Raw genomic sequence first — 23,455 nt, 5'->3', positions numbered from 1 at the left:
GCGTGAACCAGATGGGATGGTGATCGTTTCAGAATGCTGTGGTATGCATGCTGGTTAAGTGTGCCATGAATTCTAAATAAATCATTGTCACCAGCAAAGTACCATCACACCACCTCCATGCTTCACGGTGTTAACCACACATCGGCCACCTTATTAAACAGACTTCCAATCTCCCACCTGGGATTAAAACATACCTCTGGCTGATAGTACACTGCCAGAGACAGTAAACTTCTAATTTAGATGCAGAGAACCATCCGTGAATAGTAACTGAATTAAAGTGTGGGTGGAATAACTGTGAAATATGCAGAACGATTGGACAAACCGAGAGGGAAATTTGACAATGTTTTAAAGATGTCTAAGGTTATTTCAGGATGTTGCGTGTGACAGAATTCTGGGGGAAATGTGAACTAAAAACAATCTACCTACTTGTGAGTTGTCTCAACATCAACCTCCTCAAACCTGGGTCATATTCATTAGGGCATTCCGTACCAAATTTAATGTTTTGTTTTTTGACAAGCTGAGTGTTTCTAATAGGAGTAGTTTGTTTTTTCTTCTGTTTTAGTGCATTGTGAATATGACACTGCCTTCTGGATACCAACTTACCTCACCACCCTAAACACCCCTTTCTCTGTCTCTGTGTGTGTGACCCCTGCAGGTGCGTAGTGCCAACTACGAGGCTGACCCCTTTGTGCAGGAGTTCCAGTTCAAGGTGCGCGACGAGATGGCCCACGTGACTGGGCGCGTGCTGCCCGCCCCCATGCTGCAATACGGCGGCAGGGTGAGCACAGAGCACTTTATGGTACCCTTCCTTTAAATCACGCTCCATACTCTGTTTGTTTGACACGCTACCTACCCTTGCTATATGAGGGAACTAACCCCCTTGCTTTGGTTTGATCCGTTTGTCGTTCCCCTCTGTGAATCGTCTAGGAGCAGGTGTGCTGATCTAGGATCAGGTCCCCCTCTTCTTCATAGTGATTTCAAAGACAAAATTGATCCTAGATCGGCACGCCTACTTTAAGACAATTTCTGAATACAGGCTTGTCTGTGTGGATTAATATAAACTAGTAGTCTTTGCTCAAAGCTAACACGGCTACATCATTTTTCATTTCTGCTTTTATTGAGAATGCATAGTACAGATCGTTATGACATAATATGCTTTGACTCAATTTAGCTTCCTTTTGTGGTGTTTATGCCTTTTTTTTGTTTGTTCTTTTGCAATTTCACTTTTTGCAATTTGTGAGAGTAGATGACACATTAGTGGGATTTTACTGGAAACAGTCAAATCAAATTTTAAGCCTTAATCCCAGACCCAGTTTTGTATTCAAACATTTTTAAAGTGATTAGGACTGCCCAAGGAGAACTCCAATAAATCTGTTTTTCTGGACAGTGGATGAGGTCAGCCTAAACATTCTGGTTTCATTTTAAGACACTCCAGGACCTGACTTGTTTTCGTATTTCTACCTTGTCTGTAAGTTACTAAACCATGTACGTAAACAGCATATTTGGTACATATTTTCAAAATAAAATGTTATCAAATTCAGATTTTTATCTGTAAACAAATTTTGTGAAGGCTACATTTGGAGAATGCAGATGATTCTGAAGCTGGGAGAGTTGGAGTGTTGGAAGAGTCTGACTTTCAGGAAATAAATGGCCATTAAAGTGAAGTACAATGAATTTACCTTACCAATCGCAAAACACCTATTGAGACCTAATCACGATCTCTTCAAATGAAGTTACTACATATACAGTGCCTTCGGAAAGTGTTCAGACCCCTTGAATTTTTCCACATTTTGTACATTATAGCCTTATTCTAAAATGTATTAATTTGTTTGAGGAAAAACAATCTACACTACCCCATAGTGACAAAAGGAAAACAGGTTTTTAGAATTTTTTGCTAATTTATATATATTTCTTAATCACATTTACATAAGTATTCAGACCCTTTACTAAGTACCTTGTTGAAGCACCTTTTGGCAGTTATTATAGCCTCAATTCTTCTTGGGTATGACACTAAAAGCTTGGCACATTGTGTTTGGGGAGTTTCTCCTGTTCTTCTCTGCAGATCCTATCAAGCTCTGTCAGGTTGGATGGGGAGCGTTGCTTCACAGATATTTTCAGGTCTGCAGAGATGTTCGATCGGGTTCATGGTCGGCCTTTGGCTGGGCCACTCAAGGACATTCAGAGTCTTGGCTGTGTGCTTAGGGTCGTTGTCCTGTTGGAAGGTGAACCTTCGCCCCAGTCTGAGATCCTGAACCTGCTCGAGTGCTTTCATCAAGGATCTCTTTGTACTTTGCTCCGTTCATCTATCCCTCGATCCTGGCTAGTCTCGCAGTCCCTGCCGCTGAACAAGAAACCCACAGCGTGATGCTGCCACCACCGTCATTCACCGTACGGATAGTGCCAGGCTTCCTCCAGACGTGATGCTTGGCGTTCTGTCCAAAGAGTTCAATCTTGGTTTCATCAGACCAGACAATGTTGTTTCTCATGGTCTGATAGTCTTTAGGTGCCTTTTGGCAAACTCCAAGCAGGCTGTCATGTGCCTTTTACTGGGGAGCTTCTGTCTGGCCACTCCATAAAGATCTGATTGGTGGAGTGCTGTAGAGATGGTTGTCTTTCTGGATGGTTCTCCCATCTCCACAGAGGAACTCTTGAGCTCTGTCAGAGTGACCATCAAGTTCTTGGTCACCTCCCTGACCAAGGCCTTTCTCCCCCGATTGCTCAGTTTGGCCGGGTGGCCAGCTCTAGGAAGAGTCTTGGTGGTTCTGAACATCTTCCATTTAAAAAATGGAGGCCACTGTGTTCTTGAGGACCTTCAATGCTGCAGAAATACTTTGGTACCCTTCCCCAGATCTGTGCCTCGACACAATCCTATCTTTGAGCTCTACGGACAATTCCTTTGACCTCATGGCTTGTTTTTTTTCTCTGACATGCACTGTCAACTGTGGGACCTGATATAGACAGGTGTGTGCCTTTCCAAATCATGTCAAATCAATTGAATTTACCACAGGTGGACTCCAAGTTGTAGAAACATCTCAAGGATGATCAATGGAAACATGATGCACCTGAGCTCAATTTCGAGTCTCATAGTAAAGGAGCTGAATACTTATGCAAATAAAGTATTTTTGTTCTTTTTAATACATTAGCAAAAATGTCTAAATCCTGTTTTGTCATTATGGACTATTTGGTTGGTTGTTGAGGATTTTTTAAATTTTATGTATAAATTTGAGAACAAATGTAGAACATTTTGAAGCAGCTTGGGGGGGGGGCATTTTAAAATACAGCACCTGTCTTTCAGTCTATACGTGTGTGTTTTAAATTTGACTCTGTATCCATAGTGTTGGTGTCTACACGCAATTTTGTGTCATTTCTACATGTGTGCCTGCATGAATTGTCTACATGTCCTACTCTATTGGGTGTGTGTGGTTACTGTGCAATTTTTCTATCCTCGTGGGGACCTGAAATCCCCAAATTTCCCCAAGGATACTAAAACATGGATAATGATCCCTCATGGGGACATTTCCCACATCTCCATGATGACAAATGCCATTTTAAACGTAGGGGTTAGGTTTTGGCTTACAATTAGGGTTAAAGAAAATAGGATTTTTAATGGAAATACATTTTTAGGTCCACACAAGGATAGAAAAACAAGTGTGTGTTTGCGCAAAAGTGTGTGTGTGTACACGCAGCAGATCAACCGTACTACACTGTGGTTTCAGAACCGGACAGTGGCCACCCCAAGTCACGGGGTGTGGGACATGAGGGGCAAACAGTTCCACACGGGAGTAGAGATCAAGATGTGGGCCATCGCGTGTTTCGCCACTCAGAGGCAGTGTCGCGAGGAGATCCTCAAGTAAGAACCAGCCAGTCTTATCTGTTTCACCCACTAACTATGTGTACAACTGGGTTATGCTCGTTAGGGCACACCGTGGCAAAATGTTCAACGGAAAACAAAAATGAGCGTTTTTTTTATTGGTCCAGGTAGTCCTGCCCTGTTTCAGTACATTTTCTTCCATTTGGTGCCTAATAAACATAACCCTTCATTAAGCAGCTTCTCACATAGCCACAGGGATATATGGAAAGGAATCCCTCCCTGTTACGGATGTGTTGGAGATGGCCTTCCAGATAAGAAAGTGATCCTTTTAACTAGTTTGTCCTCTACGCCTCCGATACAACCTTGTTAGAATTTACACAGCCACTCTCAAGGATGACGTTACTAAACCACTCCCTAACCAACCAGATTATATTTGGTCTTTACAACCTTCCTTTTTCCCTACTCTCCCTCCCTTATTTCTCCATTACTGTCTCTTCATTCCTCTTTCCCTCCCTAATTCCTCCATCCATTACCCACCTCTTATAGGGGTTTCACAGACCAGCTGCGTAAGATCTCCAAGGATGCTGGGATGCCCATCCAGGGCCAGCCGTGTTTCTGTAAATATGCCCAGGGAGCCGACAGTGTGGAGCCCATGTTCAGGCACCTGAAGAACACCTACTCTGGACTGCAGCTCATCATCGTCATCCTGCCCGGAAAGACCCCCGTCTACGGTAGGCGGCACCCATAGACATACATATTCACATGATGTTCATTGGAATCAATCAAATGTATTCATAAAGCCCTTCTTACATCGGCTGATGTCACAAAGTGCTGAACAGAAACCCAGCCTAATACCCCAAACAGCGCAGGTGTAGAAGCACGGTGGCTAGGAAAAACTCCCTAGAAAGGCTTGAACCTAGGAAGGAACCTAGAGGAACCAGGCTGTGAGGGGTGGCCAGTCCTCTTCTGGCTGTGCTGAGGGAGACTCTTTGCGTTCACCTTCACACTCCTGGGCCAGACTACACTCAATCATATGACCCACTGAAGAGATGAGTCTTTAGTAAAGACTTAAAGGTTGAGACCAAGTCTGCATCTCTCACATGGATAGGCAGACCATTCCATGAAAATGGAACTCTATAGGAGAAAACCCTGCCTCCAGCTGTTTGCTTAGAAATTCTAGGGACAATTAGGAGGCCTGCGTCTTGTGACCGTAGCATACTTGTACGTGTGTACGGCAGGACCAAATCGGAGAGATAGGTAGGAGCAAGCCCATGTAATGCTTTGTAGGTTAGCAGTAAAACCTTAATCAGCCCTTGCCTTAACAGGAAGCCAGTGTAGAGGCTAGCACTGGTCCTAAATGGAGCCTTGAGGAACACTGAAATTTACAGTCACCTTTTCCATGCTGATTAATTGTCTAACATTTTCTGTATCTATATAATAGTTCTACCAAAGCATCTGCTATTCTTTGAAATTCTTGTGTTGCTGAAGCAGCTTTGATAAGGGATGTGTGTTACCAGACAGATGTACACTATCTTATATATCAATACCTTCCCTTTTAAAGCATAGGTGGTACCTTACTCTTTACTTCCCTAATCTGACTGACTGTTAATTGCACAGAGATTGATTGATCACTGTCTGTTACTGGTCCTGTGTAGCGGAGGTGAAGAGGGTGGGAGATACTCTCCTAGGAATGGCCACTCAGTGTGTCCAGGTGAAGAACGTGGTGAAGACGTCCCCCCAGACCCTCTCCAACCTCTGCCTCAAGATCAATGTCAAGCTGGGGGGAATCAACAATATCCTGGTGCCCCACCAACGGTACGAGGCCACCGTGGCTGGAGGATAGAAGGACTGGAATGACCATACAAACATTTTTAATCAGCTGAAAGCACATTTAGTCATATTTATCTTCCATTAGAAGTGTGCACCACTTCGTTTTGAGACGTGAAGTGGGGCATCCGTTTAAACAGTACATTTACTTTGTCCTTAGAACTTACTACAATGGTCCATATCTGTTTCAAATGCCGAATGTAGGAGAATGTTTTTGTTTTTTTGTACACCAATTACATCAATAGCAATCTCCCAATCAAGTGTCCTCCAATTTATGATTGACATAATGTACATAGTGTAAAATCTAAACCCTTAATCATTTTAGAGAACCTTTGTTTGAACTGTCCTCACTGGTCCTTCCCTCTTCCTCCACCCAGACCCTCAGTGTTCCAGCAGCCAATCATCTTCCTGGGGGCGGACGTTACACACCCCCCTGCTGGAGATGGGAAGAAGCCCTCCATCGCTGCAGTGAGTTCACTTAACTCCTATTGGCCTATACCAGGGGTCTTGAACTCATTTAGCCCAGGGGCCACATTTATATATTTTTTACTATTCCAACCATGGGCTACATTTTACTAAGATAACCGCATGTTTGAGACTTCTGTGGCCTGGTCTATACTGTATTGCCAATGCATTAGAGTTCATAATGTTTGTGCAGAGCTATTCAATTTGCTCAGCGCTGCTGTGTGTGTGTCTCACACACACTCTCTCTCTCTCTCTCTCTCTCTCTCTCTCTCTCCCACCCTGTTTCTCTCTATACATCTCCAGGTGGTGGGCAGTATGGACGCCCACCCCAGCAGGTACTGTGCCACAGTCCGGGTCCAGAGGCCCAGGCAGGAGGTGATCCAGGATCTGGCCTCTATGGTCCGAGAACTGCTGATCCAGTTCTACAAGTCGACCCGCTACAAGCCCACCAGGATCATCTTCTACAGGGACGGAGTGTCAGAGGGCCAGTTCAGACAGGTGAGCAAAGGCCAAGTGACTATCCTGGGGGGTGAGCAAAGGCCAAGTGACTATCCTGGGGGGAAAAATGTAAGTCGCTCTCCACCTCCAGAACTTCAGAAACTAGAGGGTCAAAGGTTGCAAGTCAAATGTTGTCCCTCTTTAATTAAACTGATGAAGTTAGGTACCCCTCTGCCCACCCCAGGTGCTGTACTACGAGCTGCTGGCCATCCGCGAGGCCTGCATTGGCCTAGAGAAGGAGTACCAGCCCGGCATCACCTACATCGTGGTCCAGAAACGCCACCACACCCGGCTCTTCTGTGCCGACCGCAACGAAAGGGTGAGCGGGCCCACTTGACTTCCGGCCACCCTCCCAGCTACCTTACGGTCATTCTGACATGATACTCATGCCTGAGTCACACTATAGGGCCGACACCCACCCAAACTGTGCTGGCTCTTACATTTTCTTAGGCCAGCCAGCTCACTACAGCTTGGTTCAACTCTGTTTGGCACAGCAGTGTGAAAAGCCCTTTTATAGATTAGGGGGGGGGGGGGGCAGCTGTGTGTTTGAGTTGGTCCGTGTTCTTTATTACTCCCTAGTTTATTAAGCGCTCTAAATGGTTGTCCTAATTATCCAATTACCCTGTTGTCAATGGGCCTGCTCTCTTGGTAATTATATTCCATTATAGCATTAGGCCTGATGTGAATTGATGGACCTGGAGTGCCACTCGAGGCCTGGGAGAGCAGGGCTTGTTGGCGTTTATCACCTTGTTTACAAGTGAAGTGCACTTTTACAGACGGGGAGAAATCTATTTTGTCATTATTCTGGTCATTTGTAGATTACGTCATTCAGAACTGTGGAGATGGGGCGGCTCACAATTGTCCCGGCGTCGTTGTAAATAAGTATTTGTTCTTAACTGATTTGCCTAGTTAAATAAAACATTTAAACACTCTACACCTCCCTCCCTCCGTTTGTTTGTTCACTTTGTGTGTTTGTGTGAAGCTTGGTGTTAAAGAAGAACAGGACAGATGGAAGGACATTTTTAACTTTTGCCAGTTTATTAATAATAACCCCAAATCGACAACTTTTCTTTCAGGTTGGACGTAGTGGAAACATTCCTGCTGGCACCACGGTGGACACGGACATCACGCACCCCTACGAGTTTGACTTTTACCTCTGCAGTCACGCTGGAATACAGGTACTGGCTCATTCACCATCTGTTCATCTAGCCTGCTGCCTCACTGCACTTTACTCTCAGGAAATGACTTTATGAAGTCTCAGGAAATACGCCTGCTTTTTAGAATTTAAACACTTTATTCACACTGTGTTTTGAAACAATTTTTTTACTGAAACTAAACTACCAAATACTCTATGGTTTTCAAGGTGAAGAAAATTTGACAAAATGTGTAAATAAGTAGGCCTATAGTTCATTCTAAAAACCCAATTGTCCCGAATTTTAGTTGAAAGCCATTGTCTTTCTACTACAGTCTTTATACCACATCTCTATTAAATCCCCATATTGAGGCTGTGTAGTATATGTAACGTCTGCTCTCCCCAGGGCACCAGTCGGCCCTCCCACTACCACGTCCTGTGGGACGACAACTGCTTCACGGCCGACGAGTTCCAGCTGCTCACTTACCAGCTGTGCCACACCTACGTGCGCTGCACCCGCTCCGTCTCCATCCCTGCGCCAGCCTACTACGCCCACCTGGTGGCCTTCCGTGCCCGCTACCATCTGGTGGACAAGGAGCACGACAGGTGATTGGCAGGGGTGGGGGTTACTCTCACTGCACAAAACAGACTGATTTAGTCTTTCTGCATGCTTCGCCTCTGTTGTGCTCAACTACGTTTCATATTTCCTATCTATTTTGGGTGAGATGTACAGTATTGGAATACTGTTTTTTTGTGTGTTCTACTGCCCCAAGGCAATGCTAGGTATTATACTACCCCAAAGCAGCGCTAGATATTATACTGCCGCCAGAAAGCAGCGCTAGATATTATACTGCCCCCAGAAAGCAGCGCTAGATATTATACTGCCCCCAGAAAGCAGCGCTAGATATTATACTGCCCCCAGAAAGCAGCGCAAGATATTATACTGCCCCCAGAAAGCAGCGCTAGATATTATACTGCCCCCAGAAAGCAGCGCTAGATATTATACTGCCCCCAGAAAGCAGCGCTAGATATTATACTGCCCCCAGAAAGCAGCGCTAGATATTATACTGCCCCCAGAAAGCAGCGCTAGATATTATACTGCCCCCAGAAAGCAGCGCAAGATATTATAATGCCCCCAGAAAGCAGCGCTAGATATTATACTGCCCCCAGAAAGCAGCGCTAGATATTATACTGACCCCAGATAGCAGCGCTAGATATTATACTGCCCCCAGAAAGCAGCGCTAGATATTATACTGCCCCCAGAAAGCAGCGCAAGATATTATACTGCCCCCAGAAAGCAGCGCTAGATATTATACTGCCCCCAGAAAGCAGCGCTAGATATTATACTGCCCCCAAAGCTGCGCTAGATATTATACTGCCCCCAAAGCTGCGCTAGATATTATACTGCCCCCAAAGCTGCGCTAGATATTATACTGCCCCCAAAGCTGCGCTAGATATTATACTGCCCCAGACAGCAGCGCTAGATATTATACTGTCCCCAGAAAGCAGCGCTAGATATTATACTGACCCAGACAGCAGCGCTAGATATTATACTGACCCAGACAGCAGCGCTAGATATTATACTGACCCAGACAGCAGCGCTAGATATTATACTGACCCAGACAGCAGCGCTAGATATTATACTGACCCAGACAGCAGCGCTAGATATTATACTGACCCAGACAGCAGCGCTAGATATTATACTGACCCAGACAGCAGCGCTAGATATTATACTGACCCAGACAGCAGCGCTAGATATTATACTGACCCAGACAGCAGCGCTAGATATTATACTGACCCAGACAGCAGCGCTAGATATTATACTGACCCAGACAGCAGCGCTAGATATTATACTGACCCAGACAGCAGCGCTAGATATTATACTGACCCAGACAGCAGCGCTAGATATTATACTGACCCAGACAGCAGCGCTAGATATTATACTGACCCAGACAGCAGCGCTAGATATTATACTGCCTCAGACAGCAGCGCTAGGTTTTATACTGACCCAGACAGCAGCGCTAGATATTATACTGCCCCCAGACAGCAGCGCTAGATATTATACTGCCCCCAGACAGCAGCGCTAGATATTATACTGCCCCCAGACAGCAGCGCTAGATATTATACTGCCCCAGACAGCAGCGCTAGATATTATACTGCCCCAGACAGCAGCGCTAGATATTATACTGCCCCCAGAAAGCAGCGCTAGATATTATACTGCCCCCAGAAAGCAGCGCTAGATATTATACTGACCCAGACAGCAGCGCTAGATATTATACTGACCCAGACAGCAGCGCTAGATATTATACTGACCCAGACAGCAGCGCTAGATATTATACTGACCCAGACAGCAGCGCTAGATATTATACTGACCCAGACAGCAGCGCTAGATATTATACTGACCCAGACAGCAGCGCTAGATATTATACTGCCCCCAGAAAGCAGCGCTAGATATTATACTGCCCCAGACAGCAGCGCTAGATATTATACTGCCCCAGACAGCAGCGCTAGATATTATACTGACCCAGACAGCAGCGCCAGATATTATACTGACCCAGACAGCAGCGCTAGATATTATACTGACCCAGACAGCAGCGCTAGATATTATACTGCCCCAGACAGCAGCGCTAGATATTATACTGCCCCAGACAGCAGCGCTAGATATTATACTGCCTCAGACAGCAGCGCTAGATATTATACTGCCCCCAGACAGCAGCGCTAGATATTATACTGCCCCCAGACAGCAGCGCTAGATATTATACTGCCCCCAGACAGCAGCGCTAGATATTATACTGTCCCAGACAGCAGCGCTAGATATTATACTGACCCAGACAGCAGCGCTAGATATTATACTGACCCAGACAGCAGCGCTAGATATTATACTGACCCCAGACAGCAGCGCTAGATATTATACTGACCCAGACAGCAGCGCTAGATATTATACTGCCCCAGACAGCAGCGCTAGATATTATACTGACCCAGACAGCAGCGCTAGATATTATACTGACCCAGACAGCAGCGCTAGATATTATACTGACCCAGACAGCAGCGCTAGATATTATACTGACCCAGACAGCAGCGCTAGATATTATACTGACCCAGACAGCAGCGCTAGATATTATACTGACCCAGACAGCAGCGCTAGATATTATACTGACCCAGACAGCAGCGCTAGATATTATACTGACCCAGACAGCAGCGCTAGATATTATACTGTCCCAGACAGCAGCGCTAGATATTATACTGCCCCCAGAAAGCAGCGCTAGATATTATACTGCCCCAGACAGCAGCGCTAGATATTATACTGACCCAGACAGCAGCGCTAGATATTATACTGCCCCCAGAAAGCAGCGCTAGATATTATACTGACCCAGACAGCAGCGCTAGATATTATACTGACCCAGACAGCAGCGCTAGATATTATACTGACCCAGACAGCAGCGCCAGATATTATACTGACCCAGACAGCAGCGCTAGATATTATACGGACCCCAGAAAGCAGCGCTAGATATTATACTGCCCCCAGACAGCAGCGCTAGATATTATACTGACCCCAGACAACAGCGCTAGATATTATACTGCCCCCAGACAGCAGCGCTAGATATTATACTGCCCCCAGAAAGCAGCGCTAGATATTATACTGACCCAGACAGCAGCGCTAGATATTATACTGCCCCCAGACAGCAGCGCTAGATATTATACTGACCCCAGACAACAGCGCTAGATATTATACTGCCCCCAGACAGCAGCGCTAGATATTATACTGCCCCCAGAAAGCAGCGCTAGATATTATACTGACCCAGACAGCAGCGCTAGATATTATACTGCCCCAGACAGCAGCGCTAGATATTATACTGCCCCAGACAGCAGCGCTAGATATTATACTGCCCCAGACAGCAGCGCTAGATATTATACTGCCCCAGACAGCAGCGCTAGATATTATACTGCCCCCAGAAAGCAGCGCTAGATATTATACTGCCCCCAGAAAGCAGCGCTAGATATTATACTGCCCCCAGACAGCAGCGCTAGATATTATACTGCCCCAGACAGCAGCGCTAGATATTATACTGCCCCAGACAGCAGCGCTAGATATTATACTGCCCCAGACAGCAGCGCTAGATATTATACTGTCCCCAGACAGCAGCGCTAGATATTATACTGACCCAGACAGCAGCGCTAGATATTATACTGCCCCCAGAAAGCAGCGCTAGATATTATACTGACCCAGACAGCAGCGCTAGATATTATACTGACCCAGAAAGCTAGCTTTCTCTGTAAATACATGTTTTTAGCTTCAAATAAGTGTGTATCATAGTTAACTTGTCTTTCTGATCCATTCATGTATGTATCTGTCCTGATGAATGTCTTCTCTTCTCCCAGTGCGGAGGGCAGCCATGTCTCTGGTCAGAGTAACGGTCGGGACCCCCAGGCTCTGGCCAAGGCGGTGCAGATTCACCACGACACGCTGAGGACCATGTACTTTGCCTGAGCACCACCCCACACCACCACCACCGCACTTAAAACACACACCCCCACACCCCTGCCTGCCAGTCAAGGAGGGTTGCAGCCCCCCACAACCAGTCAATCCGGACCTGACACTGTGTAGAGGGAAGAGGGGGGGTGGGGGAAGCCCTCCGCAATGGACTGAGGATGCAGACAGACACTGCTTTAAAACAAGAGAGGAAGAACTTGGCACTATTATGCAATATTAAACCAGCCCCCTGCTTTTCCTGGGCACCCTAACTCCGCCCCCACCTCCTCCAGGCCCTCCCTCCTTTTCTCCGGTCACGAAAGAGATCTGTGGTTTTGATTCCGGATGTGTATGGTTGACGTTGCAGAGTTTGTTCCCTTTCGTCATCATGCCTTTTTTTACCTCAACTCAGTTTAACGGCAGCACTTTCTGCCCTCTTTCGTTTGTTAGTTATGTTTTGACTTTTCTTAATCAAAGGTTGAGGAGAGAAGAAGAAAAGGATGAGGTGTTTGAAGGGTGGATCTCGATCTGTGTAGAACTATCACGGCACACTAGCTTGCCACTTATTTTCCTCCATCTTCTTTTTTTTTTTTGCCAATGGTGACTTATCAAAAGTGTGAGCGTGTCAATGGACACTGTGTACTAGGAGACGAACACGAGCTCTTATTTTGAGCACAGTGCCACCTGGAGTCTGAACGGTGTAAATGCTCTCTTCAAAAGTCCCAACCTCTCTGGGGAATAAGCTATGATGCTAATCATATGATTTCTTACTCTTATCATTTGACTTGACCCAGTAAGTGCTGTGCGTATACAGTGGCACACATCCGTAGAGGGTAATACAATGATATCAAACCCGAGGTCAGTCCCCTATGACATCGATCTAATGTGCTGTCACAGCAACATTGCAATGTGACCCTGTTTTGGAATTTTCTTTCCTGTACATCATGTTTGATATTTAAGATGTTTTTTTGTTTTTTTACCATTCTTTTCAGTATTTATTAGTACGCTCAAGATATAGTAATTTAATGAGAAGAGCATTTATTTCTGCATTCTTTCATTCTATCTGCTCTATTTGAGTTTTGTTGTGGAAGATCCTAAATTGAATGACAGATCATGTTGCTTTTCTCTAGTGCAATAATGTTTTAGCTGAGGGAAGGAAGAGTCTTCTAGAGGATACGACTTGAATGTCTGGAAGTCTGCAGCGGTGAGTTTAGGAGAATGTACTAGAACCTAGATCTCTTACGAGAGCTCTCGGATAGTAAGAGAATGTTTTTGAGCCACACAATTGGCACTTACCCCGTTGCTCCTCTTTATGAAGGGAGCATCGGGGTTCATAGGTCGAAGGGTTATGCCAATGAGTGTGTTATGGGTTAGAAATCAAGTGCCTGGTTTTGGAAATGAACGGTTAAATGGCTGGTTGTATGGATGGATTATGACGTGGTGGTCCTAGCTTTCAAAATGTATTCGAACAAGGAAGTTAAAGGGCAAGGTTTAGCTGGAGAAAGTTTTTGACAAGTTGCTTCACATTGAAATCCTTGCGATTAGAAAATATATAATGTGTGTGTGTTTCTCCAGTCGTCTTTGCCTAATAGCAGCGGTATTTTAGCAGATCAAGTCGTGCTGCACTCTGCCTCTATCCTCATCAGACACGGATCTAGCTGCTATATCTACATGTACTCAAGGTGACTAAGAATCGAGGCATGCCTCAGTCATGAGCGGCAGGAGAGCTAAGCCGCTAAGACAAAAATTCAATTTCCCATATAACTGACCATCCAAACCAATAGTAGCTAGCTGTCTTCTAGAGTCAACAATTCGATGACTCTTGGAAGTCTGGGAGACTGAGTGAGTGACTTGTGTGGTCGCTGCTTAGCTCCTACGTGCTCTGTGACATGAGGCATGCCTAGTGGTGTTCAAAAGAGACAATTATCTGCACTAAAATAAGTGTGTGTTGGACCGAACACATGCCTCTGGTGCTATGTACCGTAGTAAACCTCCCAATGAAGTAGACGAGAGGGTCTGTGTTATGTGGGGAACTGTAGGGATTTCTCGTCCTAACTGTTAGTGGAAACGGTTGCCATTTGAGAATCTCTTGTTTTTGACGGTACAATGATACAAGGAGACAGTTCTCAAGGCAAGGACTGCCCCAATAGGTGAACGGTAGTGTGGTCCAATGGTAGAATCCTGTGTCTCCCCCCCTCTATAGTCACGTTTGACTGCCTTCCCAACTCTAGCCTTCCCCTGGCTGGAAGCCAATGAGTTTGAGCCTTCATGATCTTCACTAGTGTCCAAAAAGCCTTTTTCAAAAGCCAGATTGGAAGAAGTGTATATATGTACATTTCACATTATTGTAATGCACACACCACTTATTTTTGCTAACAAAAAATCTAACCTATGTAGTTATATAGTTATTCATCATTAAACGTGAAGGGTAATAAAATGTGGCAAGAGTTTTGAGTCAACTGTTGTTGACTCGTGTGCTGTGGCAATGTATACTGTTATTTGTGTATTTTGGCGTGCGTACAGTGGCGGTGGCTCTATTTCGACATGTAACGTGTGTCTGGGTTGTTATACTGTTATGGATCGGGATGCGGTGGACTTCTATAAGTAAGAGGTGCTTCTATTTCTGTCACTCTTGGCAGCTGTTGACAGCTCCTCCCTGTTGTCAAAGAATCCAAATGAAAATCATTGGCCTTTGTTTTTTTTGTTTTTTTTAGAGCATAATTGTTCTGATCCTGCCTGATCGTCTTTCTCAGGCGGGAGTTGATGCCTGTAGAACAGGGGAGAGCGGGGGAAACTGGGGCTTGTCAAAGTGTTGTAGACCCACTTTAAAAGATGTAGTTGATTTAAAGAATGAGATGGTTACCTGGACTGGTCATCTTGAACGTTGAGTACCAATGTGGCCCGCGGTGTTTTATTTTAAGCCTTGTGGGCGATGAGGCCCCTATAGAGCGAGACTTGGCCTTTTTAACTGTTGTTGCTTTTCTCCTCTCTCCTTGCGCAACCACGGGCACTTCTTGTGCTCAGAAATACAAAGCCTTAAGGCCTCCGGTAAGTCTGCAATGTGACAAAGTATATAATCTCATTTCGTTTTTTCCACTTTCTCCTTACTTTTGATTCCCATTGCCAGAGGACTACATTCCATAGCCTGTAGATCTGCCATCTGATTCCCCTGAGAGCTAAGTGGAGAAAATATGGAAGACTAGAGGACAGAAGAAGTTAAGTTTGCTCCGTAAATGTATGATCCAATGGTGTCTTGGATCGGTTTGTTGGTGTGTGCTTGGTTGGTAAAGAGTAGGGTATTTTTGGTAGATGGGTTTTTGTGCATGTGTCTGGTTCTGGTGTATGTAAAGTGAGAAGTAGGGCTGCCATTTGAGGGAGGTGGTGTGTACGGATCGGTACATGGTTTAGCAAGCGACAAGCGTAGTGATCATCCAAACTGACATGATGATGAGCGTCACGGACTGTATAGAACATTCTGATTTTTTCCTGGGCAAAAGAACACATGTTTACATATAGCAGATGTGTTTGCCTAACATCTTTTGACTTTTCAACTCGCTAAACCGTCAACAGTAACGTTTTTCAGATGTTGGTTTGTGTTCAGCAGTTTTCTTTTTTTTGTCTTTTTTTTGTCTTTTTTTTTGCTTAGTTTATAGATATTTATGAGCAAGGCCTTCTAGGTCTTAAACATCAACCCAGAGATTGCTATACTCTATGGAAAAGTAGCTATGTGTGTTCATTCCATTGCCTGTGACGCACAGATATACTGGATTTTGAGTTGTATGTCCTTTTCGGCGCGGAAGGTAAATCTATGGCAGAGTGAAGTCCACAGGAAGTGCCTTTCTTTATGGTGGTGCTGTAAAACAAAAGTCAAATGGCAAAGACGTTTATCTCATTTTTGAAGAAAAATATAAAAGCATTGCAATGCAGAAACACATGCACAGTACACACACATTATTTATATGTATGCACGCATACCAAGATGCATAAAGACAGAGTATATGATTGTGGTTGAGCGTTCACTTAGTGGTGCATTTTGAGTTTGGACCAATCGACTCGGTTGGTTGCTACAGTGGAACTTGCGTTGACAAGTGAGGTCATAGTTAAAACCGATGTGTGTGTGTGTGTGTGTGACACAGCCTGGGCCACGAATGACGAACATAGCACAGCACTTTATAGACTGCCACTCTCACTCGGACACACAGCCACAACGTTTTCTGTCTTTGTACCTCCTCCAATCCCCGCCTCCCAGATACAGTGGCGTGTCGAGGACTTGTTATGTGATTTGAGGAGATTTTCCTCCTCTGGGAATTGGATTACGACACCAAACAAAACGGTTACTATTGCTACTAAGTGGTCATTTTAAAGGTGTGCCTCCAGCTCATGTGACTCCGCTGATGATGATGACTGTTTTGAGTCGGCCTGCGTTTTGTGGTTTCTCATTAAGAATCTGAAACCACCAACGGTTTTTAAGTGTTTCAATGTAAGGAAGTTGGAAGTAATGGCATTCGCATTAGGATGTCGGCAGTTGTCTGGCCCATGGCATTCTCATCCCAGTGCAATGCCTCACCCTGCCGCGTGTCTCTTGTCCTTAATGGAAGGATAGTGGGCCCACTTTCATTGGGGTTTTGGGGCAGTTCGGGTGCGGAATAAGACTCAGAGGGTCTGTATGAGTCATTTGGGGTACCCATCAGTCCAGGGAGGTGGTATCTTTTTTTACAAGAGATTAAAAAAACAATGCGCCTCACTTACCTTTATATGCTGCATACGTTATACTACATGAGAGGAGAAACTGCAAATATTGCTTTGGTTATTACAGTATAATGCTTGATTAATACCTGATTATGATATTCTCATAACTGTTTTAGAGACGGAAGTATAACTAAGATTCTCTTGTTTAGTTTTTTTTTGTCTTAACACTTATCTGACTTGAGCCGAACATTTTATTTTGTCCTCCTATTTAAATGTTCTTTTTAATATGTATATGAAATATATATTGCAAAATATTTTATGCTGTATTTATTGAGTGCATAAACGAGCAGCTAGCTAGAGTCTCCGCAACATTGGCAGCATGGTGGAGGTGCAGCTTGGGGACGAGGCCTTAAACCCCTCCCCCCCTCCATGTTGAAGACTTATCCTCCCCAAACACGCAAGCACAGCAACGTGTTGGAGGGCGGACGGAGGGGCACAGTTGAGCAGGGGCATCTGTTTTTAAATGAGGTATTACTTATGTTAGACCCCTGCTTTCTGTTTGGGGGAAGAGGCCTTCTCATTAAGTCCTCATCACCTTCTTGTACTCTCTAGTCCCTCTCTCCTCTCCGGTTCTCTCCTCCCATCTTGTTGATACCACCCCTACATGTTGCATCTCATCTCTGTAGGGGTAGGGAACCTTCACTGAACCACACGGACTGAGCTGAGCCTTGTAAAAACTGACTTCCTCATCCAGAGCTGCTAATGTGTTAGCCATGTAAACTCCCCTGGCCTGGTGGAGTACAGGTGGGTGAGAATAGAGGGGAAAAGGAGGGAGGGAGGGATGGTGCTAAGGCAGAGGATGTATGGTTAGGTGTGGCTTCTGTGCTTTCATGTCTCCTCTGGAGTTTTTTTTCCTTGTGCCAGAGACTTACACAGTAAGGAGTAGAGACTAAAGTCCCATTCCACTTAAAAATGCAATCCTCAGTCTTAAGTGTGTTCTTACTTCGTTGTTGGGTTTTATTTACAACTACAGAATGCCTGAGTTGAGTACAAAAAAAGGCCCAACTCCAAAATGTCATCCTCGTGTTTATTTTCAAACCACTAACAGTGCTACAGTAGTTGGTGAGCCCCAACATACAAAAGTGTATGTTTCCCCACGTGTATGGATGTAAGAACAGGAGCCTGAGGGTTCTATGTGCTGTACTTAGACTTGTACCTGTGTAACGAATCAAGGTGTTGTAATAATGAGTTGCTGTTCTGTTTGCCCACTGTCTGTTAGTCGTTCCCACCTCACTCTAGGGTCAGAGGCATGGAGCTTTGAAGGGGTCGTCAACCCTGTTCAGAACTTCAATAGGCTTTTCCTACCTATTACCCACAGACAAATACTTTAAGACATGTTGACTCCATTTAGCTCTCTGTTTTGATGTGCAAGCAGACGCTGCTTGCTTTTAGTCCATTCGCAGTCCATGTTGAGGTTTTGAAATCCCGTTTGCTCGAGAGAATATCGGATGCTGTTTTCCCAGTGTTAAAACTGGTTTGAAGACCGATTTTGTCAGTGGCCAAGGATGATGGACTTTTTAAAGGTTTCCTATTTGTTACATCTGTATCTTTAGGTTATTTTGTATTTGACGTGCGGTCGGTTTGTGTCATTACTTTTTAATTGAATGTCAGTCAGGATTGTGTGCTGTGATACCATTTTGAGTCCTGAGGCACCTGCTAAAATCAATGGGTGTTTGATGATACGAACAAGGTAGCCACATGAGTTCCATGCCTCTGGCTCTGTTTCGGTCTCTGTCTCTGTCTCTGTGTGTCTCTACTCTGTATGTTTCAAACTCTCTGTTGTACCAACAGGTCTTTTTTATTTTAGTTTTAAATGTCTTTCTTTTGTATTTCTCTTTAGGCCTTTTAGTGTTACTTTGCTTACATTTTTGAAGTGTATCTTTCACAAATACTTGCAATAAAAAGCTTTGCTTTCATACCTTTTGCGTTATGAAATTTGTTTCTAGACCACGCACACACAAGTGATCACACACACCCACCCCGCTTTAGTTTATGTTGGAGTATAAATCAAATACTCTGGCTATTTGGCTATACCGCTGTAGTCACTAGCCAGTTCTAGTGAAGGTAAGTTCAGCGCAGATGTAATGTTACTAAATGATTATGAGGTCATTACACATGGTCATTGTGTTCAAATTCTATTGTTCTAGTATTCAGATTTTTCTGTTGCACCAGACAGTTCCCTGTGTTCTAGACCCATTGTGGTATTAGTCTCTTCATTTCAAGGAATGTGAAGAATTTGTCTTGAAGTAGAAGTCGGAACATCTTTTTTGGTATGTAACTCCTGTAAAGTGTGGCAAAGGGAGTGTATATTACTGGAAACGTTAAAAGTTTTACAAGTAAACTACTAGAATTTTGGTAACTTTCAAGGAGTATATGGAATTTTATGACAGCTGGTGGCATTTTTGGGTACTTCAGGTTATCACAGGTGTCAAATCTCTGGCACTCTGTGGCCTTATCACATACATGTAAAATTATATTTATCTAATAAGGATGTAAAATTAAACTTTGAATGACAACGGTATAAAACAGGAGCCCTAATTATAAACCAATTTAGTGAATTAATGAGGGTTTCACCATGATCTTTTGCGACCTTTTGCCACATTTCAGGCTTCAAACATAAAGATATAAAACTGTATTTTTTTGCGAAGAATCAACAACAAGTGGGACACAATCATGAAGTGGAACGACATTTTATTGGATATTTCAAACTTTTTTAACAAATCAAAAACTGAAAAATTGGGCGTGCAAAATTATTCAGCCCCCTTAAGTTAATACTTTGTAGCGCCACCTTTTGCTGCGATTACAGCTGTAAGTCGCTTGGGGTATGTCTCTATCAGTTTTGCACATCGAGAGACTGAATTTTTTTCCCCATTCCTCCTTGCAAAACAGCTCGAGCTCAGTGAGGTTGGATGGAGAGCATTTGTGAACAGCAGTTTTCAGTTCTTTCCACAGATTCTCGATTGGATTCAGGTCTGGACTTTGACTTGGCCATTCTAACACCTGGATATGTTTATTTTTGAACCATTCCATTGTAGATTTTGCTTTATGTTTTGGATCATTGTCTTGTTGGAAGACAAATCTCCGTCCCAGTCTCAGGTCTTTTGCAGACTCCATCAGGTTTTCTTCCAGAATGGTCCTGTATTTGGCTCCATCCATCTTCCCATCAATTTTAACCATCTTCCCTGTCCCTGCTGAAGAAAAGCAGGCCCAAACCATGATGCTGCCACCACCATGTTTGACAGTGGTGATGGTGTGTTCAGCTGTGTTGCTTTTACGCCAAACATAACGTTTTGCATTGTTGCCAAAAAGTTCAATTTTGGTTTCATCTGACCAGAGCACCTTCTTCCACATGTTTGGTGTGTCTCCCAGGTGGCTTGTGGCAAACTTTAAACAACACTTTTTATGGATATCTTTAAGAAATGGCTTTCTTCTTGCCACTCTTCCATAGAGGCCAGATTTGTGCAATATACAACTGATTCCCACCTCAGCTGTAGATCTCTGCAGTTCATCCAGAGTGATCCTGTGAGCCTCTTGGCTGCATCTATGATCAGTCTTCTCCTTGTATGAGCTGAAAGTTTAGAGGGACGGCCAGGTCTTGGTAGATTTGCAGTGGTCTGATACTCCTTCCATTTCAATATTATCGCTTGCACAGTGCTCCTTGGGATGTTTAAAGCTTGGGAAATCTTTTTGTATTCAAATCCGGCTTTAAACTTCTTCACAACAGTATCTCGGACCTGCCTGGTGTGTTCCTTGTTCTTCATGATGCTCTCTGCGCTTTTAACGGACCTCTGAGACTATCACAGTGCAGGTGCATTTATACGGAGACTTGATTACACACAGGTGGATTGTATTTATCATCATTAGTCATTTAGGTCAACATTGGATCATTCAGAGATCCTCACTGAACTTCTGGAGAGAGTTTGCTGCACTGAAAGTAAAGGGGCTGAATAGTTTTGCACGCCCAATTTTTCAGTTTTTGATTTGTTAAAAAAGTTTGAAATATCCAATAAATGTCGTTCCACTTCATGATTGTGTCCCACTTGTTGTTGATTCTTCACAAAAAAATACAGTTTTATATCTTTATGTTTGAAGCCTGAAATGTGGCAAAAGGTCGCAAAGTTCAAGGGGGCCGAATACTTTCGCAAGGCACTGTGTATGTATATATACACACACACACACACACACATTCAAGCAAACAAACAAATACGTATGTCGACAACCCCTTTAAATTAGTGGATTTGGCTATTTGCTGAACCTGTATAAAATCGAGCACACAGCCATGCAATCTCCATAGACAAATGTTGGCAGTAGAATGGCCCGTGCTGAATAGCTCAGTGACTTTCAATGAGGCACAGTCATAGGATGCCACCTTTCCAACAGGTCAGTTCATCAAATTTCTGCTCTGCTAGAACTGCCGTGGTTAACTGTAAGTGCTGTTATTGTGAAATGGAAATGGAAATGTCTAGGAACAACAACGGCTCAGCCGCGAAGTAGTAAACGGGACCTCCGAGTGCTGAAGCCTTGGTCCTTGTCCTTGGTTGCAACACTCATTAGCGAGTTCCAAACTACCTCTGGAAGCAACGTCAGCACTAGAACTGTTTGAAGGGAGCTTCATGAAATGGGTTTCCGTGGCCGAGCAGCCGCACACAGCCTAAGATCACAATGCCAAGCGTCGGCTGGAGTGGTGTAAAGCTCACCACCATTGCACTCGAGTGCAGAATCACGCTTCACCATCTGACAGTCCGAAAGACGTATCTGGGTTTGACGGATGCCAGCAGGACACTACCTGCCCAAATGCATAGTGCCAACTGTCAAGTTTGGTGGAGGAGGAATAATGGTCTGGGGCTGTTTTTCATGGTTTGGGCGAGTCCCCTTAGTTCCAGTGAAGGGAAATCTTAACACTACAGCATACAATGACATTCTAGACAATTCTGTGCTTCTAACTTTGTGGCAACAGTTTGGGGAAGGCCATTTCCTGTTTTAGCATGACAATGACCCCGTGCACAAAGCGAGGTCCATACAGAAATGTTTTGTTGAGATCAGTGTGGAAGAACTTGACTGGCCTGCACAAAGCTCTGACCTCAACCCCATCGAACACCTCTGGGATGAATTGGAAAGCCGACTGCGAGCCAGGCATAATTGCCCAAAGTCAGTGCCTGACTTCACTAATGCTCTTGTGGCAGAATGGAAGCAAGTCACATCAGCAATGTTACATCTAGTGGAAAGCCTTCCCAGAAGAGTGGAGGCTGTTAAACCAGCAAAGGGGGACCAACTCCGTATTCATGCCCATGATTTTGGAATGAGCTGTTTGACGAGCAGGTGTCCACATACTTTTAAGTTATTTAAGTATAAATTACAATAAATTACTTACTAATTACCTAAGATTACAGAAACTTTAGTAAATTACCAGTAGCTTTGCAACCATACTCCTGTACAATGCATTATGAATCCGTTATAATGTATTGTAGCCTACATTATAGCCTAGCCTACTTTGGAAATCTGAACCTGTCAACGTTTCAGGTTAAAAACTTCTTATGGCTGGGGGCAGTATTGAGTAGCTTGGATGAATAAGGTGCCCAGAGTAAACTACCTGCTACTCAGGCCTAGTTACTACTATATGCATATCATTAGGAGATTTGGATAGGGAACACTCTGACGTTTGTAAAACTGTTTGAATGATGTCATTGAGTATAACAGAACTCATATGGCAGGCAAAAACCAGAGAAAAAAATCCAACCAGGAAGTGGGATATCTGATGTTTGTAGTTTTTAAACTCTTTGCCGATCCAAGATAGTGTAAATTTGGTCCGATTGCACTTCCTAAGGCTTCCAATAGATGTCAACAGTCTTTAGAACCTTGTTTGATGCTTCTACTGTGAAGGAGGGGGGAATTTGGAGCTGAGGTCTGCCAGAGTGGCATGAGCTGATCACGTGCGTTCAGAGTTAGCTTGCGTTCCATCATATTTCTACAGACAAAGGAATTCTCCGGTTGGAATATTATTGATGATTTATGATAACTTCCTAAAGATTAATTCTAGACATCGTTTGACATGTTTCTATGGACTGTAACGGAACCTTTTGACTTTTCGTCTGCTCGTGCCTCATGAATTTGGATTACTGGGCTAAACACACAAACAAAATGGAGGTATTTGGACATAAATGATGGACTTTATCGAACAAATCAAACATTTATTGTAGAACTGGGATTCCTGGGAGTGCATTCTGATGAAGATCATCAAAGGTAAGTGAATATTTATAATGCTATTTCTGATTTCTGACTCATGGCGGATATCTGTATGGCTTGTTTTGTTGTCTGAGCGCTGTACTCGGATTATTGCATGGTGTGCTTTTTGGGTAAAGCTTTTTTGAAATCTGACACAGCGGTTGATTTAAGGAGAAGTTTATCTAAAGTTCCATGTATAATACTTGTACACTGCTCAAAAAATAAAGGGAACACTTAGCAATACAATGTAACTCCAAGTCAATCACACTTCTGTGAAATC

General features: G+C 44.0%; 1 protein-coding gene across 2 annotated transcripts in view; it reads left to right on the top strand.

Annotated features, from left to right (window-relative positions):
- The window catches only part of LOC110488787 (protein argonaute-3), a 43,461-nt gene extending 24,592 nt beyond the window's left edge, over positions 1–18,869 (top strand). The window contains exons 10-19 of one of the 2 annotated variants that reach the window (XM_021561185.3): positions 656–778; positions 3,717–3,850; positions 4,358–4,542; positions 5,467–5,626; positions 6,016–6,106; positions 6,407–6,601; positions 6,786–6,920; positions 7,678–7,779; positions 8,140–8,339; positions 12,114–18,869. In XM_021561185.3, the coding sequence (XP_021416860.1) occupies positions 656–778; positions 3,717–3,850; positions 4,358–4,542; positions 5,467–5,626; positions 6,016–6,106; positions 6,407–6,601; positions 6,786–6,920; positions 7,678–7,779; positions 8,140–8,339; positions 12,114–12,222 (1,434 nt within the window). In that variant the 3' untranslated portion in view covers positions 12,223–18,869. Of the gene's footprint in view, positions 1–655; positions 800–3,716; positions 3,851–4,357; positions 4,543–5,466; positions 5,627–6,015; positions 6,107–6,406; positions 6,602–6,785; positions 6,921–7,677; positions 7,780–8,139; positions 8,340–12,113 lie in introns of both variants that reach the window. The other variant, XM_090198451.1, reaches the window with a different exon arrangement.
- Positions 18,870–23,455: the final 4,586 nt, after the last annotated feature.

This window comes from Oncorhynchus mykiss, chromosome 2, assembly GCF_057628025.1.
Source record: "Oncorhynchus mykiss isolate SJ-2025 chromosome 2, ASM5762802v1, whole genome shotgun sequence".
Lineage (NCBI taxonomy): Eukaryota > Metazoa > Chordata > Actinopteri > Salmoniformes > Salmonidae > Oncorhynchus > Oncorhynchus mykiss.
The sequence above is the reverse complement of the archived record's forward strand: the minus strand, read 5'-3'. Positions and strand labels throughout refer to the sequence as shown.